At 41.2% G+C, this 19,531-nt stretch overlaps 1 protein-coding gene across 1 annotated transcript; it reads left to right on the forward strand.

The window, feature by feature from the left end:
* Positions 1-2,460: 2,460 nt before the first annotated feature.
* LOC119582499 (cartilage oligomeric matrix protein-like) lies at positions 2,461-19,528 on the forward strand (the record flags this gene model as incomplete). The annotated part of the gene is given in 12 exon segments (XM_037930788.1): positions 2,461-2,657; positions 11,518-11,555; positions 13,148-13,307; positions 13,501-14,302; positions 14,624-14,742; positions 15,033-15,245; positions 15,934-16,093; positions 16,392-16,569; positions 17,013-17,300; positions 17,814-17,932; positions 18,543-18,630; positions 19,388-19,528. Coding segments are annotated over 12 exon segments (2,339 nt in total), but the record flags the coding sequence as incomplete, so codon positions are not given.
* Between the last annotated feature and the right edge of the window lie 3 nt (positions 19,529-19,531).

Raw genomic sequence — 19,531 nt, forward strand, 5'->3', positions numbered from 1 at the left:
GTGTGTGTGTGTGTGTGTTTGTGTGTGTGCGTGCGTGCGTGCGTGCGTGCGTGCTTGTGTGTGTGTGTGTGTCTGTGTGTGAACAGAGAGAGAGAGAGAGATGAAGAGAGAAAGCATATGTGTATAAAGGAACCTGTTAGACTATAAATTATGAAAATGACGACCATGTTTCAATTCGACTGTCAAATCCCAAAATATTTCCCCTGTCTTTGAAGTTAGGTGTTCAGAGCAGACCTCTGCTGACAGCTGACTTAAGCAGACATCAAATGAACTCACAAAAGGACAGACGGACAGAGAATCTACAAGGAATATGTGAATAAAGCTCATATGTGAAAAAGATTGCATTTGCGTCAATCAATTTGATGTACAAGGTTCTTGCAGTGCAGTTTGCGCCAGTCTACAGGCATTCGCCCTCAAGGGAAACTCGGAAAACCTGAATAAAGAAGAAAAATACAAGAGACAAGGGGCACTGTAGACGCACACACTACACACATCTATAGTCTGTCTACATCGACAATGAGAGGTTCCATCCCTCGGCTCGGTCAGCCTATTGTCCCTTCGACTAAGACACTCTCTTTGTATTCCCGGCCACCCCTTCATCCTGCTGCCGTTGTATGCCAAGAGTCCAAAGGCGGGGGGAAGTTTTTGTCTCCTTTATGTAAATGGTGGTTTCTTCTCTCTCTCTCTCTCTTTCTCTCTCTCTTCTCTTTTTTCGTCTCTTTTTTTTTTCTCTGGCTCTGTGGTTTTGTCTCTGTCTCTGTCTTCCTCTTTCTCTTTCTCTTTCTCTTTCTCTTTCTCTCTCTCTCTCTCTCTCTCTCTCTCTCTCTCTCTCTCTCTCGCTCGTCCTCGCTCACGTAATTCTGTTGATTTAATAGACATGCACCGGTTACACCCTTTGCATAATGGAGTTATTCTGTACCATTAATACCTTTTTAAGCACACTTTTCTCTTTTTCCTTCTCTTTCCTACATTTTTCATTAATGATTTTTTTTTTTTTTTTGTATGGGGGGCGGGTGTGTTTGCTATCTTGCAGCTATGATATATTTTATCAACTTCCTTTGTTTGTGTTAAAGGGTATTTCATTTTCACTTTTTTGTTGTTGTTGTCTCTAATCATTAAATAACTTTCTTTTCTTCTCTGTTTGGACTGCCTTTATATATATATATATATATATATATATATATATATATATATATATATATATATATATATATATATACATATATATATATATAATACATACATACACAATAAAATACATACATATATACATACACACGTGCGAACGTACATACATACACGCTGTGCTTTTTATAAACTGTACTGATATCGAAGCCCATAAAGATTGTTGTTTTTTGGGGGGTGGGGGATATATCCTTTCACTTAGGATAATATACAGGACAGGAAAGCGGGTGAACATTTTGCCAATAGATGGCGCCGCTAGTGGGGATACGTTTTCTTCCGTTTTCGAAATGTCTTTATGTTGAGATATGCATATTGCAATATAGAGCTGCATAGAAAAGGTAAACGAGCAGAATAAAATTATATTACCGTTTACTTGCGAGACTGAGAGGCATAGTCCACATCAACAGACTATGAGCAATATTAAAAACGTATTATAACATTTTATCGTACAGTGTCCGTCCATCACTCGATGAATTATATTTGAACCGCTTGTTTCGAATCTGGATCACATAATGGCATGTGTTAAGGATGCAAGATTCGAAATAGGTAATGGAAACACTGACCGCCTCTTTATTTCTTTTTCTTTCTCTTCTCTTCTCTCCGTTTCTCTTAACTTTTCTCTTCTCTTCTCATCTCTCTCTCAATCTTCACACACTCCAACATAAAACACATACATACACATATATACAATCAAACACGCACACAAATACAAAAAGACACACGTACATAAATACTTACACAAATGCAAACAAACACGTACATACGTACATACATACATACATACACATACCCAGATGTAGATACCTACAAACGTACACAAGCACAAAAGCACCCACATAGTTACAAACATATATATGTGTCTGTGTAAGGGGAAGAGAGAGAGAGAGAGAGAGAGAGAGAGAGAGAGAGAGAGAGAGAGAGAGAGAGAGAGAGAGAGAGAGAGAGAGAGAGAGAGAGAGAGAGAGAGAGAGAGAGAGAGAGAGAGAAGGGGGTGGCAGTCAGACAGACAGAGTTCCCAATGCCTGTTTCGGATCTTGTATCCGAACACAAGTGAATATGCTTTTCTTGCCTGAAAGTGGTGTCTGGGGCCCCACACATTATCTGCGTCAGTGATTGGTAGACTGAGAGACTAACCGAAAAATAAGTAATCACGATACGAGTTGCAAGTCACCGAGTAAGACGTGTATTATACATGTATAAAAGCTATATACAAAATAATAAAATACCTTAGCACCCCCTGAAACTGTCTCACCGGTAGATGGCTGCACTAACGCCACTAGTCTCTTCCCTTCCTTTCTCTCGTTTCTCCAGTGGGCAAAGGAGCTCCCTCTCTCCTAAGAATACACCGTTCCTTTTCGCCTTCTTGGCTCTTATACTGTACGTTCCGTCCTTTGTAGGGATGGAAAATTGCTAATTCTGGGCCTACACATTTTCTTCCCATGATGGAGAGGTGGAATATCTTCACGCTGATAGTAAGTAGTTTTTTTGAAATTGTAATGATTGTCACTATTATTTGAAAGATTGACTAATGTATATGTACTCGAATAGAAGTGAGTGTTATTTGCGTTACACTCTGCAAAGTGTATTAGGAAATGCAAGTGACGAAGGTAATTGAGTAGAAAAGAATATATGAATTTGATTTTGTCAGGTACAGTAGATTTCTTCCGCGAACACCAACAATAGCGATGATATTAATAGTATTGTAAACATGGCATGATGCCAAGCGATTGCCGCAACCTTCTGCTCTCGGGGGAAAAAAATATAAATGAATATAAAAATATATATATAATAAATTCCACCACGCATTTTTTTTTTTTTTTTTTTTTTGGCAGGCAAGAGCTTCTACACAAAACTCGGCGGTGTATTGGCAAGTAATGAACTAGTCTAAGCCCTATTTTGTCTGAATATACGTAGTGAGAATGCATTTGTCTTTGCTGGAGAGCCTACATGCATGGGGGCCGCGATTCAGTTGGCAATGGGGTAGGGTTACACAATGCGTCCGTCAGATAGACAAAACATACTTGTAGTATCATAAAAACAATAATGTCTAAAGATTGTTCAGAAAACTTTCCCTGTATGACAACCAGGATTACAGTATAAAAAAAAGGCATGCGGAGTGGTTACTTTGGTTAATCTAATGGGTAAACTAAAGATACTTTTAAAGAGGGCTAAAAATTGTAGTCGTTCGTACAATAAACGCTCTGCAGACATGAACGGTAATACCACAAATGAAGGAAAAAGATTGCGGAGACCACTCTGTGCTCCCGAGTTTCAGGTCTGTCATGCCATGAAAAGCGAAGTCAAGACTAGGTTTCCCCAGTAAGTTTTAGAGGCCACTACCCCCTCCTCCTCCCAACCCTCCCCAGTGGGCACGCCCAGCCACGGCAACTTAGTTTGCTGAATAAATTTTGCGACGTAGAGTTGGAGACTTTCGAACGTATTATTAAAACGCTGGTGCGGGCCCTGCAATTCAGTCCCCAGGGAAGGGTGCTGGGAGCCCCGCACTCTTAAACCGTATTATTAAACTGCCCGGGCAAGCCCCTTCCCTGGGGACTGTTGGTACGCCGGATGCATGCCCCACGCCGTAGTTGGTACGCCTAATGCTGGCTTTATTACGATTAACAGCTGAGTTTATAGTCTTTTTTTTTTTTCTTTTTTTTTGGGGGGGGGGATCGTGTCAGACCCGATTATTGGAATGTCAACTGTCATTTACAACTGTCAAATTCACAATCGCTCTCAAAATCTTTGATCGTACGTGAAAGTTCAGGGTTACTAACATGAGCAAATATTAGATTTCCTTATTCATAAATCAGCCAAGATTGCATATTTCTTATTTCCAGACGCGTGACAACTTTGTCTTTTTTATCTATCTATCCATAATCTGATTGAATGATGCTGATTTTATACTTCATAGAAGATTTGATAGATGCCAAAATTTCACCGCCGGCGGATGTTGATAAACTTTAGTTCTCCCCGAAACACACACCAGCCACCCACCCGCACGCCACCCAGCCACCCACCCACCCACCCACCCACCCACCCACCCACCCGCACGCCACCCAGCCACCCACCCACCCACCCACCCGCACGCCACCCACGCCACCCCACCCACCCACCCACCCGCACGCCACCCAGCCACCCACCCACCCGCACGCCACTCACATGCACCCCCCCCCACACACACACACACACAAATAGAACTGCGTATTGTATAAACTTTTATGTCTATTTATATACATAGGCCTACACATATGAAGTCATGCGTTTATTAAAGGTTTCGTTAATTTAAACTTTCATCTATAACACAAGCATCGATATATTTACATAAATGCACTCCTATCTAACGATTGTTGTGAACCGTCCCTCAGTTGGGTTGGGGTAGCTGGGGGGGGGGGTTGTCGAAAATGAGTTATACCCATTTTCACGCTCATATACGAATGTATAACTGCCCACGCGAATATAAACCTTTGCGAAGAAAAACTCGGCAGTGAGCGGGATTCGTGAACCCAAGACGCTCTTGTGTGGCGTCGTGTTTATCCCCTTCTGGAGCTTAAATATATCGTTATATTTTGACATTTGCTACTGAAATACGTCAAGGGAGGATGAAAGTGTTTTGCAATAACAAGTTCCTCCCAATGTGAAGGTCTTGTGAGGGAAAAAATAAATAACAAACGATTTTTCATGTTTGTTTTCATTTTAAATGTGGTACATATGATTTAATAAAGGGGGTTTAGATGAACCCGTAGTCCCCGCGCCGCACGGGGGGCCTTCCGAGAGTTTTTCATGTTGCGCCACCCAGGAAACTTTTACCCCAGCAAAAAAAAAAAAAAAAAAAAATGCGTTTTTTTTTGGGCTTGGAGCCCAAATAAAAAGAAAAAGCATTATAGTATATTTTGCTCTTTAAAAAAATATATAAAGCTGAAAAAAATTCAAAAACTACGGGCTTGCATAAAAAAGTCAAAAACCTCTATAAAATCGTTTTTATGGGTTATAAATAACGGTTTGTGTCATTACATCAAAAAAAGAAAACCGGGGGGTAAAGACCTTTTCAAAAAATGAACCTTTCTAAACCGTTTTTTTCCAATTCCCCTAAAACCCTTCTTATCGGGAAATACAAACCGTTTCTGGTTACTCTGTGCGTTTTTTTTAAAGCAGTCACCCTTTCAAAAGCTGTATTTGTTACCAAAAACACATTTACTAAAGATGTACCACTATGTACACAATACATGTATCCATGTTTTATATATTATATATATTAATATTATATATTATATATATATATTATAATATATATATAATATGGCTTCTTCGTCCAAAAACTTTCTGTATCTTTTTTCATTTAACATAGATCATTTTTTCAACACTGTACACACTTTTACACACAAATCAGTACTCATGTGTGCAGTTTGTTTGTACACTACACATTGGATATTACTTCCATAAAAACATGCAACTTACTAAGACTTGTACATGTATGAAAACAGTAATATAAATGGTCTGATACTTACAATAACCATGTTTTTGGATTGGGCCATGTTAAAAAAAAAAAAAAAAAAAAAAAAAATTACATTTTGGAGGGGCGATTTTTTTTTTCCCAAGTAGAAAAAAAATCGCCCCTCCAAAATGTAGATTTTTTTTTTCTTTTTCTTTTTCTTTTCTTTTCTTTTCTTTTTTCTTTTTCATATATTCATGCAACAAGCATCATTTGAAAGAGAAATTAATGTAGTTTCTCTGGTAATTAGGAGATAAACTGCTTGAAGGAAATTAACTGAAAAAAAAATCTGATCTTTTTTGGTTTAAATTTTGTTGGCATTAGTTAAAAGTTTATCAAAATGCACAGAGCAATTTTTTTTTATTTGTCCCAAATTTGTCAAAAAAACAAAAAAAAGAAGAAAATAAGGTAAATCTTTTTGTACTTTATTGATGTTGATGTTGAGATTTTATTCATTGCAAGTATGCAATACTGTGGGCCAGAAGCTGTACGCAAGAGACGTATGTGAGGGAAGAATTTTTTATTGAGTGGGGCATCTCTCCCCTTTAAGGGATTTCCAGAAATTTCATACCAAAAGATGTGGAATGCTAAAATGAACAAAATATACAAATTTGAAGCATATTGATAACGATAGTTTTGTTTTCATTAGTATTTCAGAAATTTACCCTGCTTCACCCCCCCCCCCCATTTTTACCCTACCCCCACCACCTTGAGGGACGGTCCGTTAACGTGAATATATCGAAACTTGTGTTATAGATGAAAGTTTAAATTAATAAAACAAATACTATTAGTAAGTAAATGCAATTTCGTGCATTTCTGAAATCTGTAATAAAACATCGCAAAAATATGAGGAAGCTTTCAGGCGGTACAGAACTCCCGAAATGGCGTAACATTAGTCTTTAAAAAAATAATAACTATATATATACACATTTCTTTTCATGTCATGCATCATACAGAAATAAGAGCCAGCCGTATGCTATATTTTAAATAGCATTCAAAAATAATTTGGATATAATGCTCGCATTCAAGTGAGTATATTCTATATCATTTTGCGGGGATTGGTGCGAGATGCTCCCAGCTGCCCCGCATTTGTTCCAACACCCGCAGAGCTTTAATAATACGGAAAAGTGCGGGGGAAGCTGGTTCTTGGGGAGAACCGCCCCGCGGGGACGTTTAATAATACGGCCGATAGGATCTGGCGAGTGCGTTTGTGTTGTAATGAATTAGCCATACTCATTCATATATACATAGTCCTATACATACATATACAGACATACTCACACATACATGCATATATATATATATATATATATATATATATATATATATATATATATATATATATATATATATATATATATATATATGCACATACATAGACATACATGTGTATATATAATATATACTTATATATGTATGTGTGTATGTATATATGTGTGTGTATGTATATATGTGTGTGTATGTATATATGTATGTGTATGTATATATGTATGTGTATGTATATATGTATGTGTATGTATATATGTATGTGTATGTATATATGTATGTGTATGTATATATGTACATGTGTATGTATATATGTACATGTGTATGTATATATGTACATGTGTATGTATATATGTACATGTGTATGTATATATGTACATGTGTATGTATATATGTACATGTGTATGTATATATGTACATGTGTATGTATATATGTACATGTGTATGTATATATGTACATGTGTATGTATATATGTACATGTGCATGTATATATGTATGTGTATGTATATATGTACATGTGCATGTATATATGTACATGTGCATGTGTGTGTGTGTGTGTGTGTGTGTGTGTGTGTGTGTGTGTGTGCGCGCGCGTGCGTGTGTGTGCATGTATGTACATGTGCGTGTGTGTGTGTGTGTGTACACATGTATGTACATATATATACATATTCATAAATATATACATAAATCTATACGTATATGTATATATTATATATGTATTTATATATGTATAATATACGTATACATATACGCGCGCATGTGTGTGTGTGTGTGTCCGTGTTTGTGTATACATACATATATGCATATATGTTTACAACTATAACAGTCTGTCCATTAACGGTTCTAAATGTTTGCAGTTCGTGCTTGATTTTAGCAAATCGCTCTAAAGTATACACGATAGAGATACTTCTGTCATGCTTTCAACATGGATCCATGGTTTAATTGTCCCATAATGTTCATGATTTTATCACGGCGGTAAAAGCAAACGCATGAACACAGTCTGACGTAACCATTACCATCAGTTAACATGGTTAATTGGTATCCCCTTTTCCGCTGACGTTATCATAGACCGGTTTTCATTGTGTATATTACAGAAATCCAGCCCGCGTAGATTATGCTTTGAGCTGAGCAGACCTGGTTACGTACAAATATTGTTATATAAATGCTTAGTGTATCTCATGAATATAGGCGCTAATTGATATTGTTTAAGTGTGTGTGTGTGTGTCTGTGTCTGTGTGTGTGTGTCTGTGTCTCTGTCTGTGTCTGTGTGTGTGTGTGTGTCTGTGTGTGTGTGTGTGTCTGTGTGTGTGTGTGTGTCTGTGTGTGTGTGTGTCTGTGTGTGTGTGTGTGTGTGTGTGTGTGTCTGTGTGTGTGTGTGTAGACATACATATACACAGACATTATATATATATATATATATATATATATATATATATATATATATATATATATATATATATATATATATATCGCATATACATACAAACCAGAGATACATACATATAGATACATTCATATGTTTACATATATACATGTGCACATATATACATATATACACATATACACATATGCATATATATACATATATATATATACATATATACATATATTTATATATTTATATCTATACAGACATATCTGTATGTATGTATGTTACCATGTTCAGATACCATATGGGGTAATGGTAGCATGTATAGTTGGTGACCAACATTACCACCATTACCGCATGTGCGAATGCGATAATGGAGCCTAGACTTCGGATTAAGATGGCTGTAACTTACTCATTATGCATAACAACGTCTACGCTTGAGTTTAATTTTGCAAATCTATCCTCCGTAATCCCTTGTTCGCTGTTGTCGTGGGGGGGGAGGAGGCTTAGGAGACATAGACTGGGGATCACGCCTCAACTAATTTTGCATGGTCTTTTCTTCTCCCCTTTTCCTCTTGCTTCTTTTCGTCATCCCCTTCTTGTCCCCTTCGTAAGATATGAGAGCCGTGCTGAAAGGATGAAAGGCTGGCTTTGTGTCAGTCATGAACGGCCTCCGGGAGCCCTGGCCACGGTATTCCCTTGGTTAATTGTCTAGCCCTTACCCCCTGAGGGGTAGACCTTCTCCCCATTTATTTCAGGCTCACCATGGCCAACAAGAGGCATTAAGGCCCGCCCCTTTATCAACTAGCCTGTCTAAAATTTATTTCATTGGTTTCCACACCCCTCTCTCTCCCTTGGCCACGGATCCAACCACTGATACTAGTAGTCCCTCCTTGATGTTTGCTGTCAACTCCATTCCGAATCATCCACTCGGGTCATCTCTCTATCTCTCTCTATCTCTCTCTCTCTCTCTCTCTCTCTCTCTCTCTCTCTCTCTCTATCTCTCTATCTCTCTCTCTCAGCATCCTCCACTCCATCTTCTACTGCACAGTTTTCTTCATTATCTACCCCTATACCCCATATTACAACGCTTCAACCTTATCCTCCTCACAACAGTACTACCTCTCTCCATACCACCCCATTTTCCTCCAGCCTTGCTTCCACTTAAGCAAACCTTTTGAGTACCCTTTTTGGTCCAGCCAAGTGGGATTGATTCTTCGTGATTCCCCCTACAGCTTCATACTTTGACAAATTTCCTTTCACAGGAAACTATCTACCATGACTGACTTCAGTAGCAAACCTGTTCCTGTCCAGCTTCTCCTCCCTTAATACTTGTACCAGAACTGTTTCCGTCTGCCCGACTGATTGTCTTCTCTACAAGGACTGGTCAGACTGTGAAAACGACTTGTTCACATGCCTCGTCGACTATGATGCAGTGACATTCCAGTGCTATACTATTCCTCCCAGAGGCCAACAGAAGTCCTACACCAATATTGCCAAGATTACCTTCCGTAGACATGACCTACCCCATGAAGTTTATATTGGAGTCTCCTGCCCTGTCTGACTATATCGACCTCTTCCCCGTCAATGTCAGAAATATTGGTATTTTTTGCCACCCAACCAGACACTTTCGCACGACCGCCTGCTGCCCTCTATTTGCCCAACCTGGTCAAGACTATTCAAATTGCCCTGCCCATTCATTCACTTCAGCCAGTTGTGGTGGCGCCCATAATGCATTTATCGGAGCTGCCCTGCCTACAAGCTCGAATCTGAGATAGCAGGTCTCAGATTCAAATTAGGCCTCACTCTATATAATGCCAGTACATATGTACATATGCATGTGTGTGTACACACATACGCCGAAGAGGTTTTCCTCTTTCTACCTATCCCAAAACTGTACTTTGCTCTTCTCCTCTCCCATTTTCTTAAGAATTCTCTGCATCTCCCCCAGTATCTCTTCCTTCTCTCCCAAACCATCCTATCTCTACTTCCTCTCGTCCCCAGTCAAATTCCTTTTCCCTCCCGGGCCCTACCCCTCCTCCTGACTCTACCTGTTGCACCAGGTAATCTAAAAATTCCACCCCATTTTCTATCACATCCTCTCCTCACCCACCTCTCTCTGCTCCTTGGACATCTATTCCCTCTTCTTTGTTTCTTAGGCCTCCCCACCCAAGTCCCCAGAAACTCTTGAAGACCTCCAAAACTTCCTAAACGACCCAAGAAAATGCTCCATTCCCTCATCCACCCTCCAATCCTCCTATTCCTATTCACTCTACCTTAAAAATGTTTGCCGATATTCATCCTCAAGTTCCCTCTTCCTCACTCTCCCGACCCCCCCCCCCCAAAAAAAAAAAAAAAAAAAAAAAATACTCTCTCCATGTGCATCAATATTCTCTCTTCCTTCCCCATTATCCTTACCGCTCTCACCTGGATGCTCATGTGACTACCTTGTGTCACAACAATGCCCTCCGGATCCCTCCCCTCCTGACATTCTCCCCAATACTTCATCACCTGCCCCTGTTCCCTTATCACATTCTCTAGATTATTCTACTTCTACAACTACCATTTCTACCCGTATTACCCTTTTGATTGTTTCATAATGGCTCTTTTGCAGTTTTCCTCGTACTCTCCCTTCCTCTGATACATTCTCTCCATTTTGATCTGATCGCCCTATGCCTTTAAGCCCTTCTCCTTTTACAAATCCCCATTGTATTCCATAGGCTCCCCCTCTGTACCCTTTTCACAACCATTCTGTCCTTCAGCGCTCTTCAACCTTTGAAATATTAGACATCTTATCCTAATCGCTAGCTCATCTTCACCCTTTTCGCCACAATACTTTACCATAGTGTATGACCTTTGTTGTCTAGCACATCCATTAACCATTTGCAAATTTTCCCATCATGATATACAGGTAATCATTGATTACTAACTCCAATCAGTGCCGAAAGCATGATTCTAGCATCGCACTTGTATAATCTGCGGTAATAGTGGTAACCCTGGTGATGATAACCGACATTATCCGTAGAAGAAAATAATTGTTGTAAAATAATGCCAGCTTAGAGGGAAAATATATTGTGTGTCGACTGAAGAGGTTTTGTTCAGCTCTTTTCTCATTATTATATCATTTACTTTCGGGAAACTGGCATCGCTAGTATTAAAAAACAGAAATCTAAAAGTGTCAGATAACATTTGTTTTTATTACAGATGGCCGTAGGGATCGCCGTTGTCATAGCAACTAGTAGGTAAGTAACATGACAAGCTTACAGTTAATGACAAGTCACGTTTAACAGATGCAACGCACTATCGTCTCGGCTCCCGGGTGGACGGTTGGCGGTAGGAAGGGCATCCAGATGTTTATAAAAATCAAAATGGCAATGATGATAAATAAGTTTAGACATAAAGTACATGAATATAAATAGGAATTTTAAAAATCATGACGTGAATCAAGGGCGAAAATGCGAATATTCCGATCCACAAACAATACCTTGGGAAATATGGCATAGATGAGAAAACACGACTCTAGAAAGGAGGTTATCTGCCTGGTGTGGACGAGGCTCTGTGCGTGGGAATCATTTACACCACACACCAACGTACACACACACACCCACACACACACACACAAACACACATATGTACACCCACATGTACACACAAATACACATATATGTGCACACACAAATACACATATATGTACACACACAAATACACATATATGTACACACACAAATACACATATATGTACACACACAAATACACATATATGTACACACATGTACACACACAAGTACACGTATATGTACTCACACATGTACACGTATATGTACACACACATGTACACGTATGTACACACACATGTACACGTATATGTACACACACATGTACACGTATATGTACACACACATGTACACGTATATGTACACCACACATGTCACAAGACACGTACTAGTACACACACAACACGTACACGTAGCCACACTCACAGACACGGTACACGCGTAGCTCACTCGCAACGGCGTCGCCACGCGTAGGCTCACTCCGCAACGGCGTCGCCACGCGTAGGCTCACTCCGCAACGGCGTCGCCACGCGTAGGCTCACTCACGCAACGGCGTCGCCACGCGTAGGCTCAACTCCGCAACGGCGTCGCCACGCGTAGGCTCACTCCGCAACGGCGTCGCCACGCGTAGGCTCACTCCGCAACGGCGTCGCCACGCGTAGGCTCACTCCGCAACGGCGTCGCCACGCGTAGGCTCACTCCGCAACGGCGTCGCCACGCGTAGGCTCACTCCGCAACGGCGTCGCCACGCGTAGGCTCACTCCGCAACGGCGTCGCCACGCGTAGGCTCACTCCGCAACGGCGTCACGTTCGCATGGCTTTGCGTGGCTTGGAAAGTGTTTGTTTTTATGGTGAGTTTCTCCACCAATGTGTTTACAGTTTGCCTTAAGTTAGTTTCTTACATAAGGGCGATCAGTATTGGATCTAATTAAGTTGAGAGGTTCTGTTATAAGCTCTGTACGTATAAATGTAAGGTGTGTGTGTGTGTGTGTGTGTGTGTGTGTGTGTGTGTGTGTGTGTGTGTGTGTGTTGTGTGTGTGTCTGTGTGTGTGTGTGTGTGTGTGTGTGTGTCTGTGTGTGTGTGTGTGTGTGTCTGTGTGTGTGTGTTGTCTGTGTGTGTGTGTGTGTGTCTGTGTGTGTGTGTGTGTGTCTGTGTGTGTGTGTGTGTGTCTGTGTGTGTGTGTGTGTGTCTGTGTGTCTTTGTGTGTGTGTGTGTGTCTTGTGTATCAACTAAATTATAAACTAAAATAAAATTTGGGTAAAAGCAACGACCTCCGCAGACTCGAGTGTCCAGAAGAGGGAAGGTTTCCTGACCTCAATGAATGTGGGCGGTTTTATGATTGCACCTCTGACAGCAACGGCAGCTACGTCGTGACCAGGGATTACTGCCGGGGCTTTGTGTACAACGCCACTGCCAGGACTTGTAGTAGCGATGGTCGGGTGAGTTTCGTCAAGTTATTTTGCAATATTCGCCTAGGAATATGTTGTATGTTCTCGTCTGTATCAGAATTTTTCAGTCGAGATAGCTCTTCTTTTCGTTCCATGCTTAATCATTTATGTTGAATTGACACCATTTCTCCCTGACTAATACTTGTACTTTTCTTACGTTTTACTTTTACACGAACTTTGTTAGTGTCACTCGCGCCGAGGCAGGAGCCCGCCTGTTGCAAGCCCCAGGCACTCTCATCTGTGCGCATCCAGACCCGACAGTTTCCAGTGTGCCGACTGCAAGAACTTGGTCCTGTGCGTCAAAGGGCAGGCTTTCATCCGCCGGTGTACTAGCGGGGCATTCTGCGATAGGAGGAAGCAGTTCGGAGGCGCCGTGTGCTACCCAGGGTTACCTCGCGAGTGCACCTGCGAGAAGGCAAACGACCTACGCCAAGACTTTTACGACCCCCAGAGGTTTTTCTCCTGCGAGAAAGCCGGGTCGAGGCCCGTGGGTTACAGGTGCAAGGATAACATGATCTTTGACGAAGGCCTTGGCCTGTGTCGGAACAGGGACAGCCCACTATCATGCACTCAGGCGGGCTTCTTTGCCATTCCGAAAAGCTGCTCGGATTACTTCTCCTGCATCCAGCTCCGATACGGCTGGGTACAGCGGTTCTTCATGTGTACCAACAACATGTACTTCAGCCAGAAAACCCAACAGTGCGAAGATCCTTGCTCGGGGAAGTACGAGTGCACGATAGAGGGCTACTTCGCCGATCCGTTTGACGTGCGTCGGTTCTTCCTCTGCTTCAAAGATCCGGCTCGGATGATAAAGATCCATTACCAGTGTCCTACAGACTATGTTTGGAATACGAACTTTACATACTTAGAAAAACAATGTGTGCGGGATAGAAGGGGTAGATCCCAATCCCCGTGTTTCGTACCAATCGATGCATGTCCAGATGTCTATACATTTGAGGAAGCGGACAGAAGCATGCTAAGAACAGGTAAATCAACATTCCGTTTGTTTTTGTAGATATAGAACTGGCCCTCCAAAATCCAAGAATCACATTGAAATATGGCATTAGAGCCATATCATTTAGTAAAACTAAAGGCTACAGATTCCGTTTCGATGCAATTATGAGACCATATCTCATTCAGAAAAAAACGTTAAATAAATTATAAAATAAAAGCACATTAATGGGACACAAAATGAAACCTAATAAACTTCCCAAGTTATTTTCAAAAATTATCTAATCCATCAAATTCAACGGTTTAACACGTTCGTTCCTAACACATCTGACACTGGTCACCCACGCTCCTACCAGATGCATGTGACCAAGAGCCTTGCTTCCCGGGAGTTTCCTGTAACCCAGCGCTCGAATCCCCCTTCTACTCCTGCGGCCCTTGCCCCCCTGGTCGTGAGGGGGACGGAGTACTGTGTAAGGTGGGTGACACTTAGTAAGACGTCTGGGTATGGTCGTGGTGGTTATTCGAGGTGTGTTTATATTAAGAACAGATCTTCCATTTGCTTTCAAGGAGAGAATTGATTTGATACATATTTTCTGAAGAGAATTATACGGTCTTTTGTTATTCTAGTCTCATTCCTCTTCTTCCTCTTCCTCCTTCCTCCTCTTCCTCCTCTTCGTCTTCTTCCTCCTCCTCTTCTCTTAATATATATGCTTATTATAGCCTCGGTGTACCTGACCTTTCCTCAGCTCATTCTACATATTCCAGTGTGGTGTTGGTTCAGCGGGAGACGGCGCGGAGTGCGGCCTCGACTCTGACCTCGACGGCTATCCGGACAGTGACCTCGGCTGCTCTGACCCTCACTGCCGCCGAGACAACTGCCTCACAGTGCCAAACTCCGGCCAGGAGGATACCGACGGCGACGCAGTAGGGGATGCCTGTGACGACGACGCTGACGGCGATGGCTTTGACACCGTCGAGGTATGTAGGTTCTGGTTATGGCACCCGATGCATCAGAAGGCATTACAACTTGCAATTATTTATTTTATTTATTTATTTATTTTATTCATGCATATATTTATTTATTTGTTCATTCGTTTGTTTCTTCGTTTATTTATTTATTTATTTATTCATTCATTCTTCTTCTTATTATTCTTATTTGTTTACTTTTTTTTACTTTCAATCAATACATTGCCAAAACATCTTCCACATGACTTTTCACACGCAAATCTTCATGCAATTCTTTTCCCCCAAAGATTATGCAATAAGGAGTTTACATCTCCCAAAAAATACAATAAAAGAATCATTTCAAAATGAATCTTTCCATTGACTTGCGCAAACCTTTTTTCCCCTCCCTCAAAAAAGAACACAGTAGCGGAGACTTTTTTCCCCCTACCACAAAAAAGGATACAATAACGAAGACTTTTTGCCCTCCCACAAACAAAAATACCTACAACCGATTACTTTTCCACGTCCGAAATCTAATCACAATAACTTTCCCTCTCTCTTTCTTTCTCTTTCTTTTCCTCCCACAGAAAAAGGAGACTCTTATTTTTTCTTTCTTCTCAACCCCTTTCTTTTATCATTCTCTCGTTTCTCCTTACCTCCGACAGCAAAAGCATACAATAACGGAAGCTTTATCTCCTTTATTTTCCCCTCCCACCAAAAGGATAACTGTCCTCTGGTCCCTAACCCTTTGCAAGAGGACGCGGACTTAGACAGAAGAGGCGACGTGTGTGATAACTGCCCCTACCTCCCAAACCCCGAGCAGAGGGACACAGACGGGGACTCTGTTGGCGATGACTGCGATGAGGATATAGATGATGACGGTGGGGTGGCGTGGGTGGTTTGTTGTTTGTTTTTGGTTTGTCCGTGAGTGAGGAAGAGGAGAAGGGAGAGGGGAGGGGAAAAGGAAAGGTGAGGAGAGGGAGCATAAAAATGAATGGAATATAGTGAGTTGGTGGGTGAGATTGAAAACGAGTAACTGGGTAAGAGTGAAAGAGTTAGTGGATAAGGGAAAGGAAGAGAAGAGGCCAGCCAGACAGAAAGTTAGAGAACGAGAGAGAGAGAGAGATGAGAAACAAACCAAACCAAACCTGGGATTCATTGCCTGTTCCCTCTGCCCAGGGATCCTCAACGAAATGGACAACTGCCCTTTCATCCCCAACGCCCACCAGAACGACACTGACGGCGACGGTGTAGGCGATGTATGCGACAACTGCCTCGAGGACGCCAACCCCTGGCAGGAGAATAAGGACGGGGACGCAGCAGGAGATGCGTGTGACTATGATAATGACTCAGATCGGTAATGCGTTTTGTAATTTTTTTTCGTCTACATGTTTTTTTGTTTTTTTTTTAGATAATTAACGCACAAATATCTCGCAACACGCAAAAGCTTTTAACTCTCTTGTAGTTTGTGTATCGGTTTAGATATAAAAGGTCGGTTTATTTTATTTGTTTATCTTCTTTTTCATAGAGTTGACGAGGTAAAATGAACACTATCCGTTTTTGAATGTCTGAAAATAGATCTTAAATTAGTTTGAACTATATAGTAACTTGCATATGATTTGTCTCATGGCTTCAGTATAGTAAGACCACATTATACAAGTTATACTGGCTATGTGAACAACGAAGAAATTTTTCCCCCTCCCCCAAAAAGGATACAATAACGAGGACTTTTTTCCCCCTCCCACAAAAGGATACAGTAACCATTTTTTTACAGCTGGTTGTCTCTTCCTCTCCTTCCAGCGACGGCGTACAGGACAGCGCGGACAACTGCCCTGTTCACGCCAACAGTGACCAGGTAGACGTAGACGGCGACGGTGTCGGTGACGCCTGTGACAAGGACAGTGACAACGACGGCGTGGAGGACGACCGTGACAACTGTCCGCTTATTCCCAACGCCGACCAGAGTGATGATTCCTACAACGCCGACGGCCGCGGAGACGCCTGCAGGAGGGACTTCGATGGCGATGGGGTGGAGGACGCTAGCGATAACTGCTTCAGGAATCCTACTGTGCACAAGACTGATTTTAGGTGAGCGATTATGAGGCATTGGGTTTGATGATTGCAACTGGACATAGATGCATCGTCATTATCCTGAAAACACTTCTGCAGTAGTGCGTTACTGTGACGTTTGATATGCTGGTTTGTAATTCGTATAGTAATACGATTACTTAATCATAAGAAGTAGGGAAAATTAGCACCAAGACGTGCATTTCCATAGTCTTCAGAAAAGGGAAAAGTCTTGACACGCCTAAAAAGAATACACAAAACCTTTTTTTTATCTTGGTATATGTAAACACAAAAATTGATAACTTGCACTTGATTGGAAACCGTTCGTTAATAACATTAGCTGTTGACGCGGCAGATAATTGGAACGTAGTCGTTCGTGTCTTGAAATAAGACTTGACAAGACTCTTTCATCCCAGACCTCTTTTTTTAAAGGAAAAAGAGAGAAAACCACAAAAAAGGCATATCAGGCTCCCCAACCTGCTTCTAACTAACACTAATCGAACTGCTTCTTTTAACATGTATTCATTCCCCTAGGTCCCTGCAAACGGTGTCTCTGGATCACGACCACTACATCTTCCTTCCCGAATGGCTCGTCTACGATAACGGAACGGAAGTACAGCAGACTAAAAGCACCGACCCCGTTTTAGCTGTTGGTATGTACAGGCTTCGTTAAATGTGGATGGAGGTGTAGGCGGAAAAGGAAGTATGAAGAAACATAGTTTAACGAAGCACACAGAGGGCAAGTTAGAGGGAGATGGATGACAAAGATAGGTTAAATTAGGTCAGAGACATAGGCAATTTAACGAAGAAAAAAGAGGGCAGGTTATAGAAAGATGGAAGTTATGGACAGGTTAATTAAATAAAGGGGGGAGTCAAACTAGTTAGAGGAAGACAAAAGACAAACACAGTTAAATGAGGTCAAAGACAGACAATTAAGCAACGCAAACAAGACGAAGACGTAGATAAACAAGTTAAAGACACAACACACCCAGACGCAAACAACGCAAGAACAACAAAGACCGATAACACAAGGACATAATCAAACATATAAAAAAGATCACCACACAAACAAGTCAAGTCAAAATGCAAAAATTAAACAAGAAACGAAAGAAGACTTGGAACTATCCCGGGAAAATATAATCTTGAGTTTTATTAATGTGTCTTGATGACCTGCCTCTTGATGACCTGCCTCTTGATGACCTGCCTCTTGATGACCTGCCTCTTGATGACCTGCCTCTTGATGACCTGCTCTCCTCTTCACAGGTCATCATAACCTGGGAAATGTCGACTACGAAGGGACTCTCTTCGTCACAGATCATTCGGACGATGACTATGTCGGAATTGTTTTTAGGTAAATTGCGTTACTGTAATTTGTATTGTATTTTGTAATTTGCATTTTCCATTATCATACGACAGTCATCATCTGGGTCCTTCTTAATTTTTTCTTTTTCTTTGTCTTCCTCGTATTTCTCTTCTTTCTTCTTCCTCCTCGTTTTATCCATTTTCTTCCTTCTCCTTTCTCCTCGTCATCTCCTTTTTCTCCTTTTTCTTCCTCCTCTTCGTCTTTTTCTTCCTAATTTTCTTCTTTTGCTTTCTACTTTTTCTTCTTCCCTTGTTCTTTTTCTTCTATATCAATAACTACTACTTCTCTCCTCCTACTTTTCATTATTATTATTATTATTATTATTATTATTATTCATATTATTTATTTCCATCCATACGCCTTACTAGCTATTATCCCACACCCATTGTAATAGTCATAATACTAACAGCGTATCGCCTCTTTATATATTCAACCAATAAGCCTTTGCAACCTCATCAACCAATAAGCCTTTGCAACCTCATCAACAATAAGCCTTTGCAACCTCATCAACCCATAAGCCTTTGCAACCTCATCAACCCATAAGCCTTTGCAACCTCATCAACAAATAAGCCTTTGCAACCTCATCAACAAATAAGCCTTTGCAACCTCATCAACAAATAAGCCTTTGCAACCTCATCAACCCATAAGCCTTTGCAATCTAATCAACCCATAAGCCTTTGCAATCTCATCAACCCATCAGCCTCAGCCTTTGCAACCTCAACCCACCAAACCTTTTTATTTTCAGTTACCAATCCAACGCCAAGTTCTACGTCATGACCTGGAAGAAGGAAACCCAACTCTGGAACACCTTGGCCGAGAAAGGTGTTCAGCTGAGGGCCATTGACTCAGCCACAGGGCCAGGCCGGGAGCTGAGGAAGGCACTGTGGTT

The sequence above is a fragment of the Penaeus monodon genome, chromosome 16 (genome assembly GCF_015228065.2).
Source record: "Penaeus monodon isolate SGIC_2016 chromosome 16, NSTDA_Pmon_1, whole genome shotgun sequence".
Lineage (NCBI taxonomy): Eukaryota > Metazoa > Arthropoda > Malacostraca > Decapoda > Penaeidae > Penaeus > Penaeus monodon.